The sequence below is a fragment of the Juglans microcarpa x Juglans regia genome, chromosome 4S, assembly GCF_004785595.1.
Source record: "Juglans microcarpa x Juglans regia isolate MS1-56 chromosome 4S, Jm3101_v1.0, whole genome shotgun sequence".
NCBI classification, from domain to species: Eukaryota; Viridiplantae; Streptophyta; class Magnoliopsida; order Fagales; family Juglandaceae; genus Juglans; species Juglans microcarpa x Juglans regia.
The window spans coordinates 25,362,901-25,388,651 of NC_054601.1; the positions used below are offsets into that span (position 1 = coordinate 25,362,901).

General features: G+C 33.5%; 3 protein-coding genes and 1 non-coding gene across 4 annotated transcripts; 3 read left to right on the top strand and 1 right to left on the bottom strand.

Annotated features, from left to right (window-relative positions):
• Positions 1–5,315: 5,315 nt before the first annotated feature.
• LOC121261944 (calreticulin) lies at positions 5,316–9,448 on the top strand. The gene is made up of 15 exons (XM_041164379.1): positions 5,316–5,518; positions 6,707–6,814; positions 6,936–7,128; positions 7,234–7,492; positions 7,591–7,647; positions 7,747–7,794; positions 7,913–7,999; positions 8,082–8,139; positions 8,279–8,346; positions 8,437–8,532; positions 8,643–8,690; positions 8,864–8,893; positions 8,977–9,084; positions 9,174–9,304; positions 9,336–9,448. The coding sequence occupies exons 1-14, from the start codon at positions 5,419–5,421 to the stop codon at positions 9,183–9,185; spliced, it is 1,272 nt and encodes a 423-aa protein (XP_041020313.1). The 5' UTR covers positions 5,316–5,418; the 3' UTR covers positions 9,186–9,304; positions 9,336–9,448.
• A 2,640-nt stretch (positions 9,449–12,088) lies between these two features.
• LOC121261956 (GTP-binding protein SAR1A-like) lies at positions 12,089–14,848 on the top strand. Its single transcript, XM_041164398.1, has 3 exons — positions 12,089–12,396; positions 13,206–13,337; positions 14,447–14,848. The coding sequence occupies exons 1-3, from the start codon at positions 12,268–12,270 to the stop codon at positions 14,765–14,767; spliced, it is 582 nt and encodes a 193-aa protein (XP_041020332.1). The 5' UTR covers positions 12,089–12,267; the 3' UTR covers positions 14,768–14,848.
• Positions 13,815–13,935, top strand: LOC121263890. The gene has a single exon (XR_005940376.1). It is a non-coding gene; the product is annotated as a small nucleolar RNA snoR83 (small nucleolar RNA).
• A 4,974-nt stretch (positions 14,849–19,822) lies between the features above and the next one.
• Positions 19,823–25,489, bottom strand: LOC121261955 (zinc finger matrin-type protein 2-like). The gene is made up of 10 exons (XM_041164397.1): positions 25,258–25,489; positions 24,953–25,033; positions 24,829–24,856; positions 24,516–24,598; positions 22,103–22,135; positions 21,027–21,105; positions 20,870–20,922; positions 20,497–20,557; positions 20,321–20,403; positions 19,823–20,112 (listed from the first exon to the last, which is right to left on the bottom strand). Exons 1-10 carry the CDS (start codon positions 25,276–25,278, stop codon positions 20,023–20,025), a joined length of 612 nt encoding a protein of 203 aa, XP_041020331.1. The 5' UTR covers positions 25,279–25,489; the 3' UTR covers positions 19,823–20,022.
• Positions 25,490–25,751: the final 262 nt, after the last annotated feature.

The window sequence follows — 25,751 nt, forward strand, 5'->3', positions numbered from 1 at the left end:
TAAACTCAACAACATATTTTGTATTTTTTCTAAATTCATCCATAACTTGAACTTGATGAGCCACATGATATGTAAAAGTCCCTCGTTCACTCTAAACCATTGATGCGCAACAATAAATCAAATTTCTTAACTTTTCTTGAACTTTTTTAAATTTTATATTTGTATAAAATACTTGAAACTGCCACTCAATGCCATAAAAAGTTATGCATAGAATTTGTGTGTGGAATGAACTGAAGTCAACTGCAAGCTCATTCTCAATCTTCTGCCTAAGTGCATTATCATATTGCTATACAAACTATTTTAATGTTATTTTTGAATTTACGTAATCATCAAAGAACGCATTCATATCCTCACTTTTTTGAGTAGTTAACATTCTTGCCCAAAATTCATTCTTCACGTACGCTGACACCCACAGATGACGCTCAGAATATAATCATTCAAGCCATAAATTATCATATAGATCAAAACTATCAAGAAGTTGCAACCAACAATTGTCGAATTTATCACCAATCAATGTGTCATAAACACACTTGTGTACACAGTCCAAACACTAAAAACCATTTTCCATAATAATTGAAGGAGACAACACAACATTTAATAAATAATCATGGAAAACAAATACTTGTGTAGCTGACTTTTGATGCTATCGTACTAACTGTATGACCTAAAATTTTTCGAAACTTTTTTCATTATATACCATAAGCAAAATCAATCTCAAGATTTTGGAAACACCTTTATAATTACATTTTGCATAGCTTTATCTTGGTCTACTATGATGACATCTGGTACGCAGCCATTCATGCATTTAAGCCACAACTCAAATAATCATACAAATATGTATGTGTCCTCTTCAGAAATCAAGTCACATCCAAACAAAATTGATTGATCATGATAATTAACTCTGACAAAAGGAGCAAATGGAATTTTGTATGCATTGGTCAAGTATGTAGTGTCGAAAGTTATAACATCACGGAACAATTCGTACGCAACTCTACTACGAGCATATGCCCAAAACACTTTTCGCAATTTGGTTTCATGATCAACATCCATGACATAATAGAAACCATCATTTTGCATCATCATACAAGTAAAGTAGTTTTGTAGTGCTTCGGCCCCTCCTAACCAAAGCCGAAGTAATCTAACCTCACATATGTAATTACATGCATCTATTTTTCCAAACATTAGATTCTCATACTCTCATGTCTCAGCGACGCAAGAACTATAGTTCTTGCTCAATTGAATGTCGTCCATATCATTGTATTCTAATCTTTTCTTCATCGACTCATCTAACCTCTAATGACATCTAATGTATATTGCCTTTTCAAGACTGAGAGCATGAGTGTGCTCAAGGACACCATAGTTCAAGCAAAACTCTGATTCAGAACCCAATATGATATTGATCTTTGCCTTGCATCAATTGTGTTCCATCAGTCTCGATTTAAGAATATTCGACAATGTGCTCACAAACATGTCTTGACGGACACAAGTAAAGGTGAAATATCTTATTTTCCCATCTGTTCGACTTTGGAACTTCTCTTTGTCACTCAAAAACCAACTTGTTTTGCATACTTTGTATAATATGCCCTTATTTCCTCAACAAAGGAAAATGACATTCACTACTTTGACTTTTCAACAACATCTACATCTCCAACATTTGGTTCCATCTACATAGCCATTAAGACATCCAATGCATTTTCTTCTATATCGTCATTAAACTTCATAACAACCAAATTTTCAGTTATAAATTTATCATTTGCATTTATTTTGATTTATGGGTAAAAAAGAAAACAATCTCTTATGTTATAAGCTTAATTCATTCTCACAATTAAATTAAGAATATTAGAGAAATAAAAGATTTGTCTAATAATTAGATTTACAATCAGAAAGGCTAGATTTTCAAGAGGACACGGTGATCAAAACCAAGTCAAACCAAACCAGCAAGCATTTAAAATGTCCAAATATTTATCAAATAAATATCGTGTGTGGCAGTATCTCAAGATTTGCATAATGTCAAATAGTTGAAACTTTAAGATCGTGATTTGGTAAAAAATCGTCTTTATCTTCAAAACTATTTCAAATGTAATGTATATTTTGCATTGATCATCAAATTTTACTTTTTGAACTGAAACAATTAAAAGAAGTTATGCTTGCAACAATTAAGTTTAATTTTAAACAATTGTCCCTATGATACCAAGCAACTGTATAATAATAGATGCTTGCAAATTAAATTTGAATAACACAGGAACTATAGGAATTAAGAGAATTTGAATAACTATTGCAACAATTGTTATCGGTAGTAAGGGGTGATTGTGTGATGGCTGGTTGAACGGGGTTGACGAGACGATGTGAGTTGTCGTGATAAGATTAACAACATAAAAAAAAAAAAAAAAAAAAATCATTCATCATTATTAATATATAAATAAATATTCTTCTTTATTTTTTTAACAAGGCATGTCTGATAAATTTAAAAAAATTTTATTTGGAAGTCAATATGCAAAATATACCCTCAATTTAATTGACATGATAAGACTTGATTTGTTAAAAAAATTTAAAATTAAAATCTTTTACAAATTAAGTCTTACCATGTCAATAAAATTGAGGGTGTGTTTTGCACACCGACTTCCAAATAAAAAAAAAAAACTCATAAATTTATTGGACCGAGGTTAATTTTTCTTTACAACAATATTACTCTTTATTCTCGATTAAATTATGATATATATAATGCTCATATTCTATTTTCATTATGTTGTATTGATATGATAATATTCATCAAATATTAGATCAACTTTTATTTTTTAAAATTACTAATTCAATAATTGATAAATAATGTCACATTGTTAAAATATGATGAGAATATAACATAAGACATTTTCTTTCTTGATTTATAATCTTGTATTTATAGAAGCGACATATTTTAAATAGTTTTATAAGTCAATCTAATGGTGCATATGGATCTCATGTGTCATTTCTCAAACTTCTAAAAATATTAGACATTGTTCTCCCTACATGTCAAACATCCACCATGTGCTTATCATTTTACTTTCCTTCATCATTGTCTTCCCAAACATGCAGTTGTTGTCTCTCACCTATCAACGTGTATGGCACACGCGCCACTAGGTTTACTACCTCATAACCACTACTTACAACCACTTATCCTTCCGAACATCCACTACCCTCACTTAGGTATTAGATTTGTGGTAATATTTGTTTTTTTTTATAACTTATTTATTATATATTTTTTTGTGTGTATTTTCTCATCTTTTTTCAAAGTTATAGGAGACTTAATTCATTGTAATTTGTCAACAACCATCAAATATGCACTCCATCATCAATATTTCAGTCCTTGTACCCACCACCTCCTTCCACTGCAACCGCCTTTTGCCACTGCTTCTAGTGGCTCTAGACCGACCCGAACCGGTGGAACTGGTCTGGTCCAGAATCGATTTTCGTAATGGCAAAATCTGCCAAAACCGGTCCAAGTTCGATCCGGACCAAACCGGTTTCATATAATATATATTTTAAATTATTTTTTAAATATTATATAGAAATTTTTTTATATTATCTATCATTTTTATATATAATAATATAAATTATAATCATATATAAAATAATACTATTATAATTTATAAAATAAAAATTTAATCTGAAACATAAAAATTTCATTGACCAAAAGCACCAGCTTCCATATATAGTGATGAATCTAATCTATAATAATATTCTAGCTAGGTATCATTTTGATGCAGTTTCAGATTCCATGCCTTTCTTTTCAGCTATTTGTCTCTCTCTCACACATATATTTGTTCTAAGTTCTAGATTGCTAGCTACTTTCAATGCTTCTCCCTCTCACAAATCCATTCACACAATTAATATATGCATTTACACATATATTCTCTTATCATTTACACACCATATATGCAGATTTTTTTAGTAAAACAGATTTTTGTAAAGCATTTTTTAGTAAAGTAGATTTTAGTAAATCGGATTTTTTTTAGTGAAGTAGATTTTTTTTTAGTAAAGTAGATTTTTGTAATAGTAATAGATTTTAGAATAAAAGTATAAAACAGATTTTTTTAAAGTAGTTTTTTTTTTTTTATAAACATAAATATTTTTTTTACAAATTTACATTTTATTAAAATTAGAAAACTGAACCAAACTGGAATCGGTAAAATTGGATGTACTGGTTTAGGGGATAACAAGTTTTTAAAAATGCAAAATTAGTACATATTGATTTGGTCCTAAACTTTATCCAAAACCGAACAACACCGATTACACTCCTGATGATAATAGCTTTTTCTTTTTTCTTATTTGCCACCTCAAAATGAATTGTTTTAGTGCTCATTTTATTATTGTAGAATCCCCCTTAAAAAAAAAAACAAAAACAAAAACAAAAAACATATTAAAGTTGTCTTTTTCTAACTTGATATCAATAAATATGGGACCGGGACCATTAAGTTCTATTTCACCTTTTTTATTAAATCGAAATTTTAAAATATAACCGGAATTGAAATGGAAAGGTGAATAAAGGTGAATAAGAGTGGAGGATGAGGTAGAGATTTAAAAAGTACATCTTTCTTATTTTAAGTTTCGATTTAATCCAAAATAGATATTTAAATTTATAAAAAATTACATGAAGATAAGATAAAAATAAATATATTAATTTAATAATTATCAAAATTAAATCAATTAATTAAGATAATATCAAATTAAATTCAAACCCTAGATTGCTATTATCTCTAATTGTATTTTAAGCATTATAAAATTTCTTTTTGAGTATTTGTTAGGGGTCCACCACTCTTAGTAGTCCTAATTTTAATTAACTTCATATTGCCCATAAAAAGGAAAAAATAAAGAAAAGTATTTTAATCACAAAATAATTATATAAAAATAAATTCATAAATTAATATATTTTGATGTGATACGATAGATTATAAATATATTTTTATTATAAAGTAGATTTAATAAATTTTATAAAATTACATTAATTTCTAAATTTATTTTATGTAATTTTTTGGTGTTTATAACATTCCTAAAAAATAAATAAAAAGTAGATATGCAATTGTAAGCGATAAAGTTGAACATCAAATTCTAAACGGCAGTTATCTTTTAAGGCATCCCTTGTACTCGAGGGTAGTTCCGGAAACCTGAAAATCGAAACGTATCACCCACGTGTCACATCCAATTAGAACCTCCCAAGCTGGAACGGAGACCAATCAAAAAGAGCCACGTCAAATGAATGACACTCTGAGCTTACCTGGCAGTCGACTACTTGACACGTCAAAAGCTTTTAACCACTCTGAGCTTACCGGCTCTAGCCCCTACCCCCGAAAACGAACCCAAGTACGGGATCTATATAGTTCCCCCGGAGTTCACACTTGTTCTCTGAGGCTCCTACTCTCTCTATCTATCTGTCTCTCAGCCATGGCGTTTGGGGCTCGTGACCCTAACCTCCTCTCTCTTTTCCTTCTCTCTCTCCTCGCAATCGCCTCCGCCAAAGTCTTCTTCGAAGAACGCTTCGACGGTACCTCTCTCTTTCGCTCTATGTATAAAATATATGTTGTGTTCGTGCGTGTGTTTTTCTTTTTCTTTCGATCGCATTTTAGCTTATTAGAGTCTTCGAGGGTCTGTTCACATAAATGGCTATGTGATTCGTGAAGGATCGGGTTTTTGTGTGTATTTGCGTTCGATCTAATGGTTTTGGATTTTGAAATTGTGCGAATGTCATAATTTCCATGTTTTGTATTAGATCTGAGAGAACCTTGACATTTCGATTTTTTCATTGTCGAAATGGTGAAATAGTGGCTTCGCTCACGATCGGGATTGTAATGTCAAACATTTGGGATTGGATATGATTAATTTTGTTTGAGAATTTTCCATGTTGTGTGCTGAACTGATTTCTTACTTTTGTATTTTGAGTACTAAATCTTGAAAAAACATGTGTGATGGCGTAGCGTTGATGAGAATGGTTAGTTATTATGAAATGACATGTGGTTAGTGTTAGGGTTAAGCTTGCTTTTTGTTGTCAAGACTGAAGCCAAGATACACAAGGGCTGCTTCTTATATGCGTTGGTCACACACACACACACACACACATAACGGACTAACAAATGTCTATTGTGTGTGGGTATGCAGTAATGTATTCGGCCGTGGAATTAGATGGAAAAACTACAAAAATGATTGGAATAAGAAGTCTTGTATTTTTATGATGTGTTGGTTTGTGCACTTTGAATGAATAAGGAAGGCATGCTAGAAGAAAGCTTAGGTGATCATATTTTGGTAGCATTTCCTCAAGGTTCATCTGTTTTTATGGCGATCAATACATAACCTTTCTTTATGATTAACTTAATTTCGAGTAATCAAAGATAGATAAAGGAAGAAAAATACTTATAAGAACTGTCGAATCTTACATATTCCAATCCGTGACATATGACAAAACAATAGCCTCGTGTTGAACTGGGGAATGTACACGTGTGCGAGTGTAGATCCTGCCCACTCATTTACATATGGGGTCCATGGGTCGTCCACTGCTTCTATATGAGGGGCACGGATATGTACCCGTTTGTTGCAAATAAGCTGAATTCTTATGCATTGTTCATTGCTGAATGTTGCTTTACCGTTTGCTATTTTTTGCTTCCGTTTAGCACTGTATGCTCGCTGATACTGATTTCCTTGGGTTCTTTGTGCCTGTATTGTTGGATGAATACTAAAGACGGATGGGAAAGTCGCTGGGTTAAATCTGATTGGAAGAAAGATGAAGATGTGGCTGGGGAATGGAACTACACTGCGGGTAAATGGCATGGAGATCCTAATGACAAAGGTACCCTTCTAAACTGCATAATGCTTGTGTACATGTACTGGTACAATATGTTAGCATTTTCAATATAATGCTGCTTTCTTCAGGCTGAATGTTTTGACGTTGGCGTATGATTTCTCAACAGGTATCCAGACGAGCGAAGACTACCGATTTTATGCCATTTCAGCTGAGTTCCCTGAATTCAGCAACAAGGATAAGGTTCTAGTCTTCCAATTTTCTGTCAAGCATGAACAAAAGCTTGACTGTGGAGGTGGCTACATGAAATTGCTTAGTGCAGGAATTGATCAGAAGAAATTTGGTGGAGATACCCCTTACAGGTCAATACCCTATTCCCTTACGATTTGAAAATTTCAACTTTCACTGTGCATTTATTTCTTGTTGAAAGTATCTGATCTTGTATTGAAAAATTGTTTGTTGTGCAGTATCATGTTTGGGCCAGATATCTGTGGCTATAGCACCAAGAAAGTCCATGCTATTCTCCATTACAATGAAACGAACCACTTGATCAAGAAGGATGTCCCGTGTGAGACTGACCAGCTCAGTCATGTTTATACTTTTATCCTCAAGCCGGATGCAACCTACAGCATTCTAATTGACAATGTGGAGAAACAATCTGGGAGTGTATACAGCGACTGGAGTATCCTTCCTCCAAAGAAAATAAAGGATCCTGAGGCTAAGAAAGTAAATACTTATCCATGCACAGTCTGACTAGTTATATTTTAGCTTCTCTTTTCTGGTTCTGGATATTGATGCTGTCCCAACTTTATTGATGTTGGCAGCCCGAAGATTGGGATGACAAAGAGTACATTCCAGATCCTGAGGACAAAAAGCCAGAGGTAGTGGATCCCTTGAACTTTTCCCTAGTTCATAAATCCTTTTTCTTCTATATAATTATTTTTGAAGTACACGGAATATGACTTTCAATATGTGTATAGGGCTACGATGACATCCCAAAGGAAATTCCTGATGCTGACGCCAAGAAGGTAGCCACTGAATTTCCTGTTCTTGAAAATATTACGTCTCTGGGATGTATGTAGTTAATGGCTCTGCATCGTGAAAGAAAATTAATGTAGTTCCTGACAAGATGGTTTGTTGTTTCAGCCTGAGGACTGGGATGATGAGGAGGATGGTGAGTGGACTGCCCCAACCATTGCAAACCCTGAGTACAAGGGCCCATGGAAGCCAAAGGTTTGTAGAATACTACTACAAGGTATAGTGTGTAGTGTGGTTTAGAATCCCCTTTTTCACACATTGCTCCACCTCTATGCAGAAAATCAAGAACCCCAACTACAAGGGGAAGTGGAAGGCACCAATGATTGACAACCCAGGTTCGTTGCCTATCACATAATAAGCATAGGATATAATACCAACAATTCTTTGTGTGGCGACACACCAAGAATCTTGATCACTGTTTGTTTAACTTGTTAAGTGTATTCAATAACACTCCTTAGTTTCAATATTAAACAGACTTCAAGGATGACCCAGATCTCTATGTCTACCCCAATTTGAAATATGTCGGCATTGAACTGTGGCAGGTTTGTATGCTTGAACTTTGTTCTTTTCTGGTACTATTATGTTTCCATGTAGCAGCTTAATTCTGACAAGCAAGATGTGTGATTTTCCAGGTGAAATCCGGTACCTTGTTTGACAATGTTTTGATCACTGATGATCCGGAATATGCCAAGCAGTTGGCAGAGGAAACATGGGGCAAGCACAAGGATGTAAGTGGCAGTTGTGTTATTTTTTAATCTATTCAGGTTCATGTTTTATAAGAAAGCTCTCAGTTCTTACTAGTTGGAGATATGATCTGATTGATCAAACGATTTTACAGGTTGAGAAGAAGGCATTTGATGAGGCCGAAAAGAAGAGAGAAGAAGAGGTACTCTATTTGCCCACATATTCTGTTTCTCTTCTATACGAAAAAGCTTTTAAAAGCAAAAATGCATGTACATATGGGAGTTCTGAATGCTGAAAGTATTTGCTGGTTCTATTCAGAGTTTATGATTATTATTTTTTTGCTCGTTCCTAACTCCCGAGTTTGATTATTTACAGGAAGCAAAGGACGACCCAATTGATTCTGATGTAAGCCTACAAGCTGATTTCTGTCGATTATGACTTAGCATCACTTGCTGCTGCGGTCCTAATATTGGTAACCTGTTTTTCAGGTCGAGGATGGAGATGATGGTGCTGATGATGATGCAGGAGAAGATTCCGATGATGCAGACGCCAAACTAGAAGAAAGCACAGATGAAACAAAGGAAGAGGAGAAACATGTAGGTCTTCTTTTCACTTTAATTAAACAATATCATGTTTGTCTGTAAACGTGTAATTGATCTTTCTTTCTTGTGCTTTATGTTTGCAGGATGAACTGTGAGGAAGAGAACTTGCAGTTCTGGAGATTAGCCTTGGGCATGAAATGGTCCAAAATTTTTAAAGAAAGCTTTTAGTGGTGTAGGGGGGTTTTTGTCAGAAACGGTTGTAGGCTTCATGCAAAAACTGCGAGGCTGATTGGCCCTTTTAAGTCAAACTATTTGATCCATTTTCGAACAAAGAGAATATTGTCTGATCTATATAGTCAAAAACTCTCTGAAGTAGCTTGGATTTGGCTTCTCGTCGACTGGCATTTTTAATTTTTCACTCTTTTGTTTGTTTTTTGCTTTAGATGAATCAACCAACCAACCAACCAACCACCAGCCTACCAAGGTACACCGCAAGTATCGGAGCTATTATTATTATGCTTTAGGGTAATATGGCAAACTAATTAAGATACAGTAGGTGTAATACTCGGCGCCTGCATCTTTCTAAAATTAAATTTTTTGGATTTAAAAGTTGAATTGAGTTACCGAGTATTTTTTCTTGTATAGACTCCGGGAAATATTTGTTTTGACGGAATATGATTTTTAATTTTTGGGAATATAATGAGGTTAAAAAATTTTTTGTGGGCCGTGATAAATGGTATTAGAATCTATCTCAATAAAAAAATGTGAGACTTGAGTTGTGTTATCTATAACGAACAAGTTCTACCAAGACATTGGGAATTTAAGGGGAAGATTGTAATATGGGAATTTAAGAGAAAGATTGTAATATATATGATAAGAATAAGAGTAAGTAGTGAATGTGATTTTATATTGTTTGGAAAGAAAAGTTTTTATTCTTTATAAAGTTTTAATGAGATTTTAATTATATCATTAGTTAATCTTTTTAAAATATATGTAATGTGATTTAAACTTTCTACTAAGACCTTACAGTAGGGAATGGGTATGGTGACCTCTGGGAGTCTTTCATATGGGAGTGAAATTGGCTTCTCCTTCATTTAATTGATCACTTTGTGAAGAATGATGCACAGAGGCAGGAGTATATGTTTTTAGCAAACTTTTCCTTTAAAAAAAAGTTGAAGAGACATCAATTTAATATAGTTAAACAATACAAGTCTATCTCCATGGGTTCTAGGGAGATAAAGATTCACTAATCAATATTCTTTTTACTTTTCCTTTCAATTATGAATATTGCTAGTCCCACCGTGGCAATTTTTTTTGTTTTTACTTTTTATTTTTTTATTTTTTTTACTTCATGAATAAAAAAGTATTTGTTACTGATGTAATGATTTTTTTTTAAATATTTAAAAATATTAAAAAATACATGCAAAATGTATAGAAAAAAAAAAATATACCAAAATAACTACCGGTGGCTCCCAATCCCAGCGCCAGCAGGAGCGGTGGGCGTAGAAGCGTCCGTCCGTTACTGTGGGTGCTCACTATCGCTGATTTTTATCCTAAACACCAATTAACATGTGACACAACAAAGTTCTTATTTTGAAATTTCAAAGCAATGATTAAAAAATAGTCTTTATCCTATAAATTTAAAAATATCTTGATACAATTTAAAACATACAAAATCTTATTAAGAATTTTCTTGTATTAGAATGTGAACATTTTGGTCACGTTATCCGTTGAGAAATAATAAGTTTTATGTTTATTTTAGAAGATCACTTAGTTAGGGATGTAACCTACGCGCCGCCCTCAGCAGCTCTTGACCGAACACCCTGATCACTAGTCCCGCCGATCGGGCAAGCATATTTTCAAGCTCATTGCCTGGTATTGGTCAAACCAACCTAAAACTCACGTGTCAAATACTAAGATTGCGTTTAGATGTTAAAATGAGTTGAGATAATAAAATATTATTAGAATATTATTTTTTAATATTATTATTATTTTGAGATTTGAAAAAATTGAATTATTTATTATATTTTGTATTAGAATTTGAAAAAGTTATAATGATAAGTTGAGATAAATTGAGATGATTTTAAATTCCAAACATATCCTAAATCGACAAATCCAACCTCTAAGTCTACCTATCTAACTCTAAATACATAAATTTTACAAATTAAATTATACTATATAGATTATATGTGGTCTAAAAACCTTTAAATATATAGCTTTAACACCTCCAAATACATAGACTCAACACACCATAAGTACCCTATTCTAGGTTACACATTCTGATATCACAGAAAATTAACTATATGATTCAAATTTAATGTTTTGAAATTATACTTCCGTAAGGCGCCATAAATTAGAGAATTAATACATTTAATGATAATAAACATGAAACATAAATTACTTAATTAACATGAGCAGCATGTAGAATTTAAAAATATAAGGTAAGAATACAGTAGAGGTTTTTACTCTATACAATCCAAAGCAATGTGGTCATATAGTATTAAGCAAAATTACATAAAAATATATTTATAAATTGATATGGTTTGATATGATATATCATATTGTAAAATTATTTTTATTATATAATAGATTAACGAATCTCATAAAATTACATTAATTTATAAATTTGATTTTGTGTATTCTTTTTATTTTGTATATGTAATACTAATAGTTTTAGAGAAATACCATTTTGTTGTGTGAAATCTACCGCTCAAGTGTACCACTTATTATTTTTTAAATTTTTTTTATTTAATAATTAAAAAAATAATTTTAAATGTATTAGTATATTTTTTATTTTTTTAAAATATTTTAAAATATGAAAAAAAATATGAAAAAAAATTAAAATAAACAAGTTGGACACTTGAGCGGTCCTACTCAGCGGCAGAGTATCACCGCTTTATAATACTAACAGAATCACAGTAGCTACAATCGTAGTCGGTCCCAGCACCTTCACCCGGTAAACCGGTCCACCCACACCTCAGATCCTGGGCACCTACCCCCAATCTCCAACTGGTCCAGCCTGTCACCGGTGAACACCTCCAACAATCAATCCCACGTAACTTTTGGACATTGAACAGATTCATTTCCATTTTCCACACAGAGCCAACCCTACTCCCTCCCTCTCTCTCTCTCTCTCTCTCTCTCTCTCTCTCTCTGTGTGTGTGACCGTTTTGGTGTCGATTGGGTGGCAGTCGCGGTAAATACTGGGCGTTTCGGAGAGTTGTTCTCGTAAAAACCATGTTTTTGGTCGACTGGTTCTACGGCGTTCTTGCGTCGCTTGGGTTGTGGCAAAAGGAGGCCAAGATCTTGTTCTTAGGTCTCGATAATGCCGGCAAAACGACGTTGCTTCATATGCTTAAAGATGAGGTACTTATTTTGGAATCTTTTGTAGTCTTAAATTCTTCTGTTTGGCTGCCGAGAGAAGTTTAGGATGTTTCGAAATTGTTTTTTGTTTATTTTCATCTGTTGGTATTATGATTCTTTTCAAAAAATTAATTTGGGTATTTTGATTGAAAATTGGGTTCTTAAAAAAAAGAATTGTGGTATAATGGAATGAAAGAGAAGAAAAAGAATCGGATTTCTATTTTATATATTCTTTGCTCTAAATGTGGAAAAGAAAAAGGTCTCGACTTGGATTTTTTATTTTTACTTTTTAGAGTGTTGAGAAATTTTGGGCTTTTAGCTTTTAATTTGAAAATCTTAATTTTGATATCAAATCGCGTACTTTGTTGATGAGAGAATGTCCAACACTTAGAAAGTGACTTGGGATGAGATTGTTAACGGGTATGACCATAACTACATGATAAGTGCAGCATGTTCGACTTGACTGGAAGCTGATGTTGAGCTAAGTCCTGAATTATTTTTGGTTTGTAATTTTATTTTATTTCATTTTCATTGAAAGTTCTCTTTGGCTGCATGGCATAGACAGGAGATTGGGAAAAGTGATGAGAGAGAGAGAGATTTTCGAACCCCTCGCTCAAAAAGTTATACTTGTTAGTGTTTACACGAAATTTTAAATTTTGGAAGTCGCATTAATATGAAACTTGGACTGAGAGGGCAATTGTTTTTCAATCATATTGTTTCTGGGCAAACAAATGCTGGGCAGGGTTTTATTGAAAAATACTTCCACTTACTAGATATTCGTTTTTCTGGCTCTTGGTAATGGGATATTGCAGAGATTAGTTCAACACCAGCCAACGCAGTACCCAACATCAGAGGAGTTGAGTATTGGGAAAATAAAGTTCAAGGCTTTTGATTTGGGAGGACATCAGATAGCTCGTAGAGTTTGGAAAGATTACTACGCTAAGGTAGATTTCTCAGCCTATCAATTATCTCTTATGAGAATATTAGCTGTTTTACTGATAAATAAAAATAAATAAATAGTTGATAGTAGATGCAAAGTAATCTTATAGTGATCGTGCTTGACCATTTACACTAGGGAGCATTATATGAAGTGTTGATACGATTGTGATTTTATAGCCCATAAAGTTGGAAATTTGAATAACCTTTTTTAGTATGGAAAAATTACGCCTTTTGTAGTAGTTTTAATTATTTTATTAAATAATGGGCAAATGAGAATTTTGGTGCTTGTATCCACATGCATAAATCTCTCTCTCTCTCTCTCTCTCTCTCTCTCTCTCTCTCTCTCTCCTAGCTTGTTGAAATCTGGCCCATATCCTTCTGCTTTGATATCTCAATTGAACACCAGCAGCCTGTGCTATTGTTTTTGGGCTTATGTTATTGCCTATAGAATCCTTAAATCGTAAGATACTTCTGCCTTCATAATCCCAGACAAACCTTTTTATGTTTTATCTGATTCATGGGAGGCAGAAATTGATTATGGGAGTTCGCTGATAGCACCTTTTGTCTTTAAAATGTGTGCTAATAGTATCTCACCATAAATGATCCATTTTCGTTGCCATTTTACCATATTTTTCGAGGTCAAAGAGTACATGCAGATCTCTTGCATTAGAATAAGAAGTTCATAATTACGAGTATTCAATGTCTTCTGACATGTCAATCATGAACATCTTAGGTGCTGAGTATGAAATGCCAGGTGCCCATGAAAAATTACTTAGTATATAAATAAATAAATCTCTTTAGATTCTTGGTGGGTGTAATATCCTGAATGTGTGATTTTGTATAGGAAGGCGGTGAATGAGATCCCACATTGCTTGCAAGGAGAAGTTTATAATGATTCCAAGGGGCATTAATTGTAACATTGACTAGTGCTTTTGGAGTATGGGTTTAGATGTGGTTTGGGCCTTCCTTAGATCGTTATAGTTGAGAATATGAATAATGAATATGTTTCAGTTATGTGCTTCTTGTATGTTGCTCCTTCGTGCCACAGGATTCTGTCTATCTTGTTAATTTTTGAATGCTCTTTTGCTAAATACATTTCATCTTTGTTGTGAAGGTGGATGCGGTTGTCTACTTGGTGGATGCTTACGACAAGGAAAGATTTGCCGAGTCTAAGAAAGAGCTGGATGCTCTCCTCTCTGATGAGGCATTGGCAAATGTTCCATTCCTTATTCTTGGCAATAAGATTGATATTCCATACGCTGCCTCAGAGGATGAGTTGCGTTTTCATCTTGGCCTAAGCAACTTCACCACAGGCAAGGGTAAGGTGAACCTGGCAGACTCGAATGTCCGTCCCCTTGAGGTTTTCATGTGTAGTATTGTCCGGAAAATGGGTTATGGAGATGGTTTCAAATGGCTTTCTCAGTACATTAACTAGTAGGCCCTAGAAGTGAGGGTTAGCCATCTTATTTCTATATGTTATTTCTATATGTCAGTTCGAAAGTTACTGTTGGAGATATTTCACTTGTTCCGAATTTTTTTTCTTGTTTATGGTGAATCCACAGAGATAGCTCACCTCACCATGCTATATCCTTAGCAAGAAGAAATTGATGATTTGTGCTCTCCTAGAGAGAGGGGAGAGGGGCATTTTAAAGACAAGTAAAACCCATTTTTTGGCTTTGGTAATTGAAGGATGGATTCAAGATTCTTTCCAACCTCCGCGTTTATGCGTGAATCGCAATTAATTCGTTTGTTTGCTTTAAAGTCACCCATCAGAAAGAGTATGCAGTTGCAGATTTCTTTTTTGGGTTGTGGCTTTTTGCTTTTTATTTTTTATGAGGTTCACTATTTTTGCTGCTCTTTCAAGAGCCAATATTCACTCGTCAGCTGCTGCAATGACAATGCCAAGTCCACTCAATGCGGTAACTTGTGTTCTGTTTTGTTCCTCTTAGATGAGTGGATTGCAGATTGCTCACGACCCCAAAAGCGTGGAAAAATTGCATCCCTCACTAGAGGTTTCGAGGGCCTAAAGCAGCTCGTCGACCACTGGCATGCAGCTAATAGTATTTGATGGTTTGTTTTGTCATGCGGATCGAGCAAAGCATCGTTACTGCTGCAACTATGATCAAATTCAGAACAAACCATCATCGTTATGTGGTCTCAACATCAACATGTGTATCATTTTTATCCGGAAAATGATACACTTACTGCGCTGTACTACCGGTCTACTACCCGTTTATTTTTTTTAAATTTATTTTGCCTCAGCACTGCAGGCTCCCTTCGCTTCGAATTTGCTGTCAGATTTACCATTCATTTCCTCAGTCTACACATTTTCGGTAAGATTTGACATAAATAAATGGACTTAAATTTTTTTTTTTTTTGGCTTTTGTGCTACGTCGCGTCGTCGACAGTTAAGTATAATTGGTCCTTTTTTTTTTTTTTTTACATATGTTTTTTTTACACTTTTAAATATATTTTAAAAAAAAATAAAAAGATCACAATATTATTAAAAAATATTTTATTAATAATTAAGTAAAATAAAAAATTTCAGCAGTAACACTAAATTAGTAATGCATTTTCTTTAAATTTAGGACGGCACTATAGCTATCGTTGATTTCTGCTAATTATTTTGGTATATTTTTTTTCTCATTTTTTTTACATTTATTTTTTTAACACTGTTAAATATAATTTTTTAAATTAAAATTCATAATATCATTAAAAAATACTTCTATAATTTTAAAGTAAAAAATAAAACAAAAATGCAAACGGTAGCATAAGACTAGCATTATCTTTTTTCTAATATAAATTCACATTTCTAATATACGATTGAGTATGTTCACAAGTATAAATTTCACATTTTATTTTATTTTATTTTATTCATATTTTTAAAAAATAAAAAAAATATCAATATTCTAAAATTCATTTCTTTAATTATTAAATAAAAAATAAATTAATTAAAAATTAAAATTAAATAGATGAACGGTAAAAATAAAAAAGTAAACTCGTGGGCTACCATTTTACTTTGAATATTGACATAAAGGAATTTTATATTATTTTTGTCAAAAGCTGACACTTTCCTCTGAGTTTCGGTCAAATCTTTGGTAGAGTGTGATCTAAGCAGTGAGCAGATGGGCTCATGAAGTCCTGACCTGCAGAGGAAAAAAATTAAAAAAATAAATCAGTATTAGACCGGTAGTATAGCGTGGTAAGGGTATTATTGACAATGCAATCTTGGTATTGTCGGTGGGAGAGACAAACGGATTGCACTTAGGCCTGTTTAGGGTTGTGTTAAGAGTCTTAAAATGCATTTAAATAATTTTAAAAATTCTTCAATGAAAAAAATAAATTTTGTGAATATTACTTATTGAAGTACTTTTTAATTTCAAATAAGTTAAAAATCAAACGTGTTTTTCCAAATAATCCGAAATGTAGTTTAAATTTTAAAGAGGCTGTCAATAGATAAAAATGACCTTATAACTTTTAGATAGGTACAACTTTCAAATTTTTAATGATCCATAAAAAAACCAAATGATTGTCATTTCTACCTTAGAAACCACTATTTAAATTAATTTCCAAAAAAATGTAACATTTTTTTTAAGTGTTTTAAATATATGGTTATCAAATAGTAAATAACTTTTTAATAGTAAAATTTATTACTTAAATTATAAATTATAAGTCCTAAAACTATAAGTTATATTTTCGACCGAAATCTCAAACATACATTTTACATGGGACTATCAATCTTGTTGAGATTGTGTTGGGTCATTTTTTAGTCAACCTGAATCTAACACGAATAATTAAATGTATCAAATACCTCAATTTGAACTCGATACGCCTATTTTACAGATTGACACAACATGATCTATTTAACCCGCTTTAAAATTAAAAAAAAAAATTAAAAAAGTCATAAATATTTTATTATTCTTACTATTGGATAATAAGACAAAGGCTATATAAAAAGTTTTAAGAAAATATTTAAAAGAAGTGTATATTTCTCGATTTAGGCTGTATTTGGATGTTGAGTTGAGTTAAGCTGAACTGAGTGCTTTATAAATAGTAATGAGTTGAAATGTTTGAGTAAGTTTTGTGAGATACACTTAAAACGAATTTAAAGTGTGTTTAAATGTTAACTGAGTTTATATATATTTATGAGAAGTCGTAAAATAATTGATTCCTCCGTTAAACAATATTGTTCATATGACACATTTGTCCCACTTTTGGTGCCAAACTTGCAAGCAAAAGAAAAAAAAAATCAAAGGCAAATAACGGAAGCTGCACTTGCAACCAAAGTAGGCTCACGTGGGTTTGTCAGGTGGGGTCCAGCAATAATCTAAAATCTGAACTTTGTCAGGTGTGGGGCCCAGCCAATAATCTCACATTTGAACTGCACTCAGAAGAGGATGAAACATGCGTTTGGATGTTCAAAACAGTTTTAAAATAAAGTACACTCTGCTAAGTTATGCATCCAAATGAGGCCTTAAAGTTTGGTTTCTAGTTAAAGCTTGTGGTAGCTAACGGGTTGACCCGAGTGACAAGTAATCTGTGACCCGAACTGACCCAAATAATATTTTTTTAATATTTTTTCTTTTGACTAATCAAGTCACTTGAGTTAACCCTTGAACCTGAGATCGATCCGATTATTAATTGGGTCAAATCCGAGTCGACCCAAATTGACTCGAATTCAATTATGTCTAACACTAATCCTATTATTAGGTGTTGGATTCATATCTAGTACTTGGATTATGTCAAAATTGACAGTCTTAGATTAAGAATACAAAAAGAATAATATTATACACCACATTCTCACCCTACTTTCATCTCATTATATAAAATTGGCACATTTATCACCCTTGGATTATCTTTTATTTTTATTTTTAAAGAATAAATATAAAAGGTTGATGGACAATGCCACTTCATCATAGTGGGATAGAAGTAGGATGAGAGTATGGTGTATAGAATTTTTCTTACAAAAATAGAATAATGTTATACACCACATTCACATCCTACTTTTATCCTACTGTAAGATGTAACATATTTATCACTATTAAATGATAAAGAATCATTCAATAAATAATCATCTAATTGTAATAAATATGCCACATTTTATATAGTGGGATGATAGTGTTATGTATAAAATTTTTCATAAAAAATATGTGAAGTTTGAAAGACTTTGGTGGGGTTGCGAGAAGTGAGGTATATTAAACGAGGAGTCGTTTGTGGTTGCTTTTTGCTCGAATTGCAAGTAAAACGACTAACGTTGCATTCCGCGTGTTGGCTTGCAAGCTCTTTATCGCCTCCATGTTTGCTCAGTTAATAGAAAACGAACTAATCATGCTACCGTGGGTTTTCATTTTGCCTGAAACCATGCATTTTTTGTGAAAGCAGCCAGTATGCCACATGAGCCATCTTTATTGTACTGGTCCAAGCTTCAGCAAATATTCCCCAACTCTAGGAAACTAACATTCAAGTATGAAGAACATCACGAATAGCTAAATATATGAAGTTGATACAAAAATCTTTACAAAGAACTGTTGGGAAACAACTCTAGGCCCCGTTTGAATTCGGAAAGTGTTTCATCTCATATCATCATTACAACTTTACTAAATTTCCACACAAAATATAACAAACAATTCAACTTTTTCAAATCCCAAAACAATAATAATATTAAAAATAATATTCTAACAATATTTTTTTTAACTTTTATCTTTTATCTTTTATCTAAAACCATATCATCTCATCTCTCGTTCCAAACCAGCCTAATAGCCAAAAGATTTCCTACTCAGGAGAGCCTTTCAAGGAATATGAATAGTTCAAACAGCACTCAAGGGCCTCAGGGAACCTTGCATATCCACCAAGAAAGAAAAGTCCTCAAAGTTGTAGTCATCCTAAGTTAACTCTACAACAGAACAATTCAACCTCACTCAATAAGCCCTACACCTAACACGATGATACCTCAACCTTTCACAAACGGCACAATAGTAAAAATGGTCTTGTCCTCCTTTGGAAGGTAAGCCCTTCTTCTCAACTACTCTCTTAAGAACAATAGCAACAGGTAATAACCCCCCTCCATACAAACTTTGGCACCAAAGTCTTCCTCGGTCGGGAACTGCCAATGGTGGCTTACACCATCCCCGTCTTCTGTCTTGCAAGCTTGACAACCCAACCTTTCACGGAGGAGGCACTGTGAGGATGGGCCGGAACCCAGCCTGCTTCTATTTCCAATCTGCCAGTAAATCTCTACAAAGCAATACAACCTCACAGTTTGCCACTCATGTATACATTTGCCCAAGGAGAGGGAGGGAGGAGGTGCAAGAACCCATTCTCTCCCACCCCCACCCCCCACTCTCAGGTTAGCAACTACGTTTTTGCCATCTTCTGAATTTCCGAGGATACTGGTGAGATTTTGTGGGATTCTTATTACACTATTACTTTACACAAGGTTTGCATGTCAAGCAAAAATTGCGTTTTCCAAATTCACAAGAGCCGGATGAAATGTACAAGGTAGCCTTAAATCTCACTTTCAGTATCTCCTGCAAAGAGAAATGTACAAGAATGAACATGAATGACATCACTTGTTAAATGTATCATAAATGTTGAGTCATACCGTGAATTTTGCTTTTTGACACAAATATAGAACATCAAGAAAGCACTATAAAGCTCACTCCCAGTACAGGATACAACTATCAAACATGATCACTTCTTGGATGAACTGAATCCTCCAAATCCCATCACAGCTGCAACATCAGGATCCACTTCAATTTCCTCCTCTGCTGCCTTCTCTTTCTGAACTCACAAAAAACAAGCCAAAAATTATCAGGAAACTAATGGTAAACATACTATATTTACACATTGAAAAGAAAATACGATCTTGAATTACAATGCTGGTCTGTGAGAAATATCTGGCCATAGGCAAAAACATCATATGCTTTTCGCCCCTGCAACCTAATGGCTCTCAAGTATAACAAGCAAACCATGGTGGTCGAGTGCTGACCTTCTTCTCTTTTTTCTTTTCTCGACGTTGGCGCTTCCGTTCCTCCTCTTCTTGCTGCTGCTTTAAGATCCGCTCATCAAGATCTGCAAGAGAAGACATCAATCGTCCACCACCTATCAGATAAACCTCCAAAGAAAAAATACATGCATATTCATCTAAACCTTCAAATTCTTTACCTTGCTCCGTGAAGCTGCCAGGAACTCTACGTTTCTTGAGAACTTCAAATCTCTCCTTGACCTGCGACCATAAAACTTGCAGCTAACATTCACCATTGCTAGATAAATATGAACTTGTGATCAATGAAATGTCTGGGCCAGACGAACTGATTTATCTTCAAAAGAATTGTGGCAAACTCCTCTTCCAAAATCTCCAGAAGGTAGGATTTTAGCCTCTATATTCTATATATTATGTGGTTCACTTGTGAACATTGTCGCCTACATATGAACTATGCTCGAGAGAAGTCTCACTTATAAGTAAAGGTTGCATCCTTTCTCGCATATTTAATTATTGGTGCGTTAATGAAGCTTCAAAGTACTTTCCGAAGCATACCTGTTCAACAGATGCCCGTTCTACCCGCATAGACATACCCAGCGCTCTTTGATCTATGAAACCAAATCAATAGAACCATTAGAAAAATGGAAGAACTTAGAGATATAGGTCTCTAAAAGAATTGATTAAACAACATTGTCTACAGATAACCACATACGTTTCTTTCCATTGATATGATCCAAGTAATTTGCAGAATCCTTCACGACACACTCACAAACGGAACAGTAGTATCCAGCCTGCAAAAGAACATAATTATTCACAAACTGATGCGTGCAAACAAAAATTTTAAACATGAAAAGAGTTTCAGTTAAAAACTCAACTCAGCTCATTCAATGATAATACCACTATTGTTCTACCTTCATATAGCAGTAAATAAAAAAAGACAGTCCTCATGCCTGAAATTCCAGTTTCTTCAAGAGGCTAATATAGTTAGTGTTCCATTCTTAGTAATGAATTAAAATGCAGTCATAAGAGATGTACATCATCCACAAGGTTTAAGACATTTCCAGCATCCCCAACTAACGACAATGAATATAAAACCAAATAATCGCTTATCAGAAAGTACCACAGTGCAATCCTGGATGAAAAATGGGTAAAGCAAATATAGAAGCACACAGTCACAAGTTAAGTATTTCCTTCAGCAAAGGAAATACTTTTTGTCACGAATGTTCTTCTTTGATGCATTGATATAGATAATAGACATCTACAGTCAACACAACCAATTTAGTGAACTTATTGTTGTGCTTGAAATAAAGTCCATGGATACAACGCCTAAGATCACAACAACAATCACATTATCCTATATGACTGCGATGTGGTCAATTTGTTAGCTTAAAACTCTTTAATCTTATCCTAGGTTTAACCAAGCACTATTTTCATATAGAGACCAGATATAATCAAATCTGAAAATTTAATCCCATTAAAAATCATATTAAACTAGACCTTCATAGAAATTTAAATAACAACCAACCTCTTACAACGGTCTTTTTTTTATGTCTGTAAATATGAACTAGTATTGAACTAGTTCACATTCAACTAGTATCAAAATAGCACCCAAAAAATCATAAATGTGGCTTAGGTTTTGTTTCTTTGGCTGGTGCATATGTTTTATTACTTTAACTTTGAAAAAAGGTGGCCATACTCACATTAAAATAGTACATTGAGAATGTAGACATCAACAGTAACTATATGATGACATCATGATAAAGGAGATGTGAGAACATGGTCGAATACCTGCTGACTTAAAGGTGCCACTGGAGTAACAACCTGCAAAAATAAAAATAACACAGCGAAGGCATAAATTATTCGAGCAAAGAGTTGTGCACAAAATATCGACATAAATTCTGAGAGATGTTTCAAACTTTTGAAACTAACAGGGAAATAAAAATTCATGCTATATGTGCAACAAACTAATCAGGCAGGCAAATCAAAACATATGAAAGCCAGAGCCAAAACACACCCCACGATTGTACCAAGCACCGCCCATTATATTTTGCACGTCAATATGATTAAGGCCCACAAGTTTTGCTTAAGTATGAAAAACAATACTCTTATAGGATGTTAGTATTTGTTTCTTTTACCATATGAGACACACTGTATTTCTACTTCCAAAGTAAAATTGGAATGCCTGATTTTAAGATGGGCAACTGTTAGAAGCATGCTTGCTTCAAAGGTGTGATATCCTCTATATCGGCAGTCACCCCATCCAATTCCTTTTCAAATCATTAGTTTCGCTAAAGTAGCATTTAAAAACATAGAGAAACCTAAATATTATACAATGTTGTACCAATCTCTAGCACCAGCAGTGTCAATCCCAAACCTTAGATTCTTGAGGAATCTAAGGTTTGGGAAATTCAAAATATCCACTAAGTTTTATTCATAATTCCATGTATATAGAAAATGGAACCCCAAAAAAATTATAATTCCCCCCTATGCGCTCTAAAGTTTTCATTTCAATATAAATAGAAATGCCTCTCTCAATTTTTTTTCCTATAGCCCCAAAATTTTGTATAATTTCTATATATTATCTATTTTTGACGATGTGCCCCACCAAAATTAAAATAAAACTTAGTTTAGGAGAAATAATAAATTATAAACTTATTATATGCTTAATGTGACACGAAAATATCTAGATTTTACATGAAACTTGATAAACTAACTTACATACTAGAATGAAACAAGGTCTTCTAAGAGATCACTTGATAGTTTCTATGAAGAAAAAAAATTCTAAATATTTCATTACAAAAATAATAATAGATGAATATTATTCCATGAAACATTGTCGTTAGAAATCTGAAACAAATTTTAAGTAGTGTTTTTAGAAGTTTACTTCTACATGTATGTAGCAAATTATCAAGATCTAACTATTAAGATTAAGATTTGTCTTCTTTTATTTTACATAATCGTGTCACACGGTAGAAAAGTTGGCCCCCCCTCAGAAAATTTGCCGGTTCTGCCACTGTCAATAGTAATAAAAAATCAGAATCCCAGCAAGCTACAGACAATTATCATGTGAAAATGCACCAAGTTGAGCAAAGACATTATTTGGTGCTCTCAAAAGTGGCACATCTACCATATGCTTTCAGAACTTGGACTGTTCTTAAGGAAGTCATGAAAACTGTCTTGCATATGTTGAAAGTTATAATACTATCAAGAACCATCAGCATGTTGTAAGAAGGAGAGTTTGCTAGTGGAAACCACCTTCACAAGGTTAAGTTAAACTTAATTTTGATGGTGCTTTGTTCAGTTCCTCTAATGCCCCAGGAATTGGAGCTATTTTACGTGATGATAAAGGTGAAGTTTTGTTTGCTATGAGTAGGAAGGAAGTGCATGTGTTAGAGGCTGAAGATGTTGAGACTATGGCTGCCTTAAGCGGTTTACAAATGATTTTAAACTTGGGTATCTCAAGTTTGGTTTTAGAAGGGGATTCATTGGTTGTTATTGAAGCTATTAGATCAAGGGAAGATAATTTATCAAGACAAGGACCTTTCATTGCAGAAATTCAGGTTCTACTGAATCGATTTAGGGACTTTGAGGTACTCAATGTTGGAAGACAAGGTAACGAAGCAGCTCATTTGCTTGCCAGACATGCTAGGCTAGTGGAAGACATAGTACAGTGGTGGTATCAATGTCTAGATATTATCCATTCTAGAGTTATGATTGATGCTGCTATGTAATTACCTTTGATTGTACTTGGTTTTTCATTATGAATGAAATATGTCCTTCTATCAAAAAAAAAAAAAAAAGGAGCACATCTACCAGCATTATACAGATTAACCATGTCATTTGCAATGCACACAAATGATACTATTAACTGGTGACCCGAAAAAAAATATATATATTCCTTAATATAAGTAACTTCACAGTAATGCTCTTGCTGTTATTGTGTCTTAAAAGCCAACTTTATCATGTTTGATAGATTGTATGGGACCCATAACCAGGGAATCTAATGCACAACGCCCATTAACCATTGCTTATGCAAAGTGATTGTACTCCTAAAAAAAAGTGCAAACAACGTCATGAACATAATATTGAGTAGCTCATATAAGACTAGCTTACCAAAAAGGACAACTTACAAAAAAATGACCTGACACATATCTAGGTAGATACACAATTCTAGAAAAGATATAGATACAAAGCTACACACCTGAGTTTTTCCCAAGCGAGATTCAAGGTCTACTTCAAAATCCCTATGTTTCAAGGGCTTCCTTTGCACTGGAGGACCTCTCGCTGCAACACAAGCAACCAATAACAATAATTCTTCACCCATCAGTCTAGAATTCACTACATTGGGTTCTTTGAAGCAAAAAATTCCCAACATGATACTCACACGAGTATAACGCCCACAAAACCAGTACTGTACAGTTCAGAGGGTCCAATTAACAAACACACAAATACGTATAAAAATCTACCAACCAGCAACAATCAAAGGAATAAGATTGTCGGATTAAATGACTCACATTTTGATTTAACCCGCGCGTCCGCCTCCTATAAACAACATAACTAAGAAGCGTCAACTAACAATATTAATCAGGAAACAAGAAAAACATTTAACCAGGAAAAAGAAAAAGTGGATTAAAAAACCTGTCTTTCACGCTCCCTGGCTCGTTCCAAATACTCTTCCCGATCAAACTTCCTTCTGAAAGTGTTATCAACCCCTACAACCTGCACAAACAATTGCAGGCAAAAAACAACACATTAAGGTCAACACTTCCCCCAACCAAAAAGGGAGAAAACAATATAAATTGGAAAACAAAGAAAAAAAAAAAAAAGATTCATAGTCTTATCTAGTTTAATTTTCTATTTCCAATATTTTCTCGGCAACAAAACAGAAAAAAAGGATAAAATTTTAACGCTTCAGAAAGTAATAGTAAGGGACTCGAACTTACATCGTCGCTGGTGTGTGCCATGGATTAAAAAAAAAAAAACGAAATTCTTGAGGTAATTTATAGATTAGCCCAACACCGCAATTGAATTCTTCAGTCTCCAAGTAATTCGAGCTGAACCCTAATTCAGATTCCGAGCCACTGAAGTCGAAGAAAAGTGAGCAAGGATCGAGGAACCGACGAAGGACAGGAAGGGGCGGGTAAAGCTACACTATAACGGGAAAATTTTATAGTATGTTCCTTTTGTTTTACTTATGTTTTATATTAAATAATTATAATTGATATTAAATACTTTTAAATTTTTTATTTATATTAAATAATTTTACAAATAAATTTGAGAAAAACGTTTTTTCATCCAATTTTTTATTATCCTAAATACACTTACAGATTGATATTAAATATATAAAACCATTTAAAATATATATCTTGATTGAAAGATCATAAAATCTTAACACTGTATAAATAATTATAAAGACTATAAAAATTTATTCTAAAAA

What these genes read in the sequence shown, in the direction of transcription:
- LOC121261944 (XM_041164379.1), top strand. Translation starts at nt 5,419, where the DNA reads ATGGCGTTTGGGGCTCGTGACCCTAACCTCCTCTCTCTTTTCCTTCTC. An exon ending in AGGATCCTGAGGCTAAGAAA is followed by an intron (nt 7,493 to 7,590) that starts GTAAATACTTAT and finishes TGATGTTGGCAG; the next exon opens with CCCGAAGATTGGGATGACAA. An exon ending in ACGACCCAATTGATTCTGAT is followed by an intron (nt 8,894 to 8,976) that starts GTAAGCCTACAA and finishes CCTGTTTTTCAG; the next exon opens with GTCGAGGATGGAGATGATGG.
- LOC121261956 (XM_041164398.1), top strand. Translation starts at nt 12,268, where the DNA reads ATGTTTTTGGTCGACTGGTTCTACGGCGTTCTTGCGTCGCTTGGGTTG. An exon ending in TTCATATGCTTAAAGATGAG is followed by an intron (nt 12,397 to 13,205) that starts GTACTTATTTTG and finishes GGGATATTGCAG; the next exon opens with AGATTAGTTCAACACCAGCC. An exon ending in GGAAAGATTACTACGCTAAG is followed by an intron (nt 13,338 to 14,446) that starts GTAGATTTCTCA and finishes TTTGTTGTGAAG; the next exon opens with GTGGATGCGGTTGTCTACTT.
- LOC121261955 (XM_041164397.1), bottom strand. Translation starts at nt 25,278, where the DNA reads ATGGCACACACCAGCGACGAT. An exon ending in CCAGGGAGCGTGAAAGACAG is followed by an intron (nt 24,857 to 24,952) that starts GTTTTTTAATCC and finishes TGTTGTTTATAG; the next exon opens with GAGGCGGACGCGCGGGTTAA. An exon ending in AACGGGCATCTGTTGAACAG is followed by an intron (nt 20,558 to 20,869) that starts GTATGCTTCGGA and finishes TTATGGTCGCAG; the next exon opens with GTCAAGGAGAGATTTGAAGT.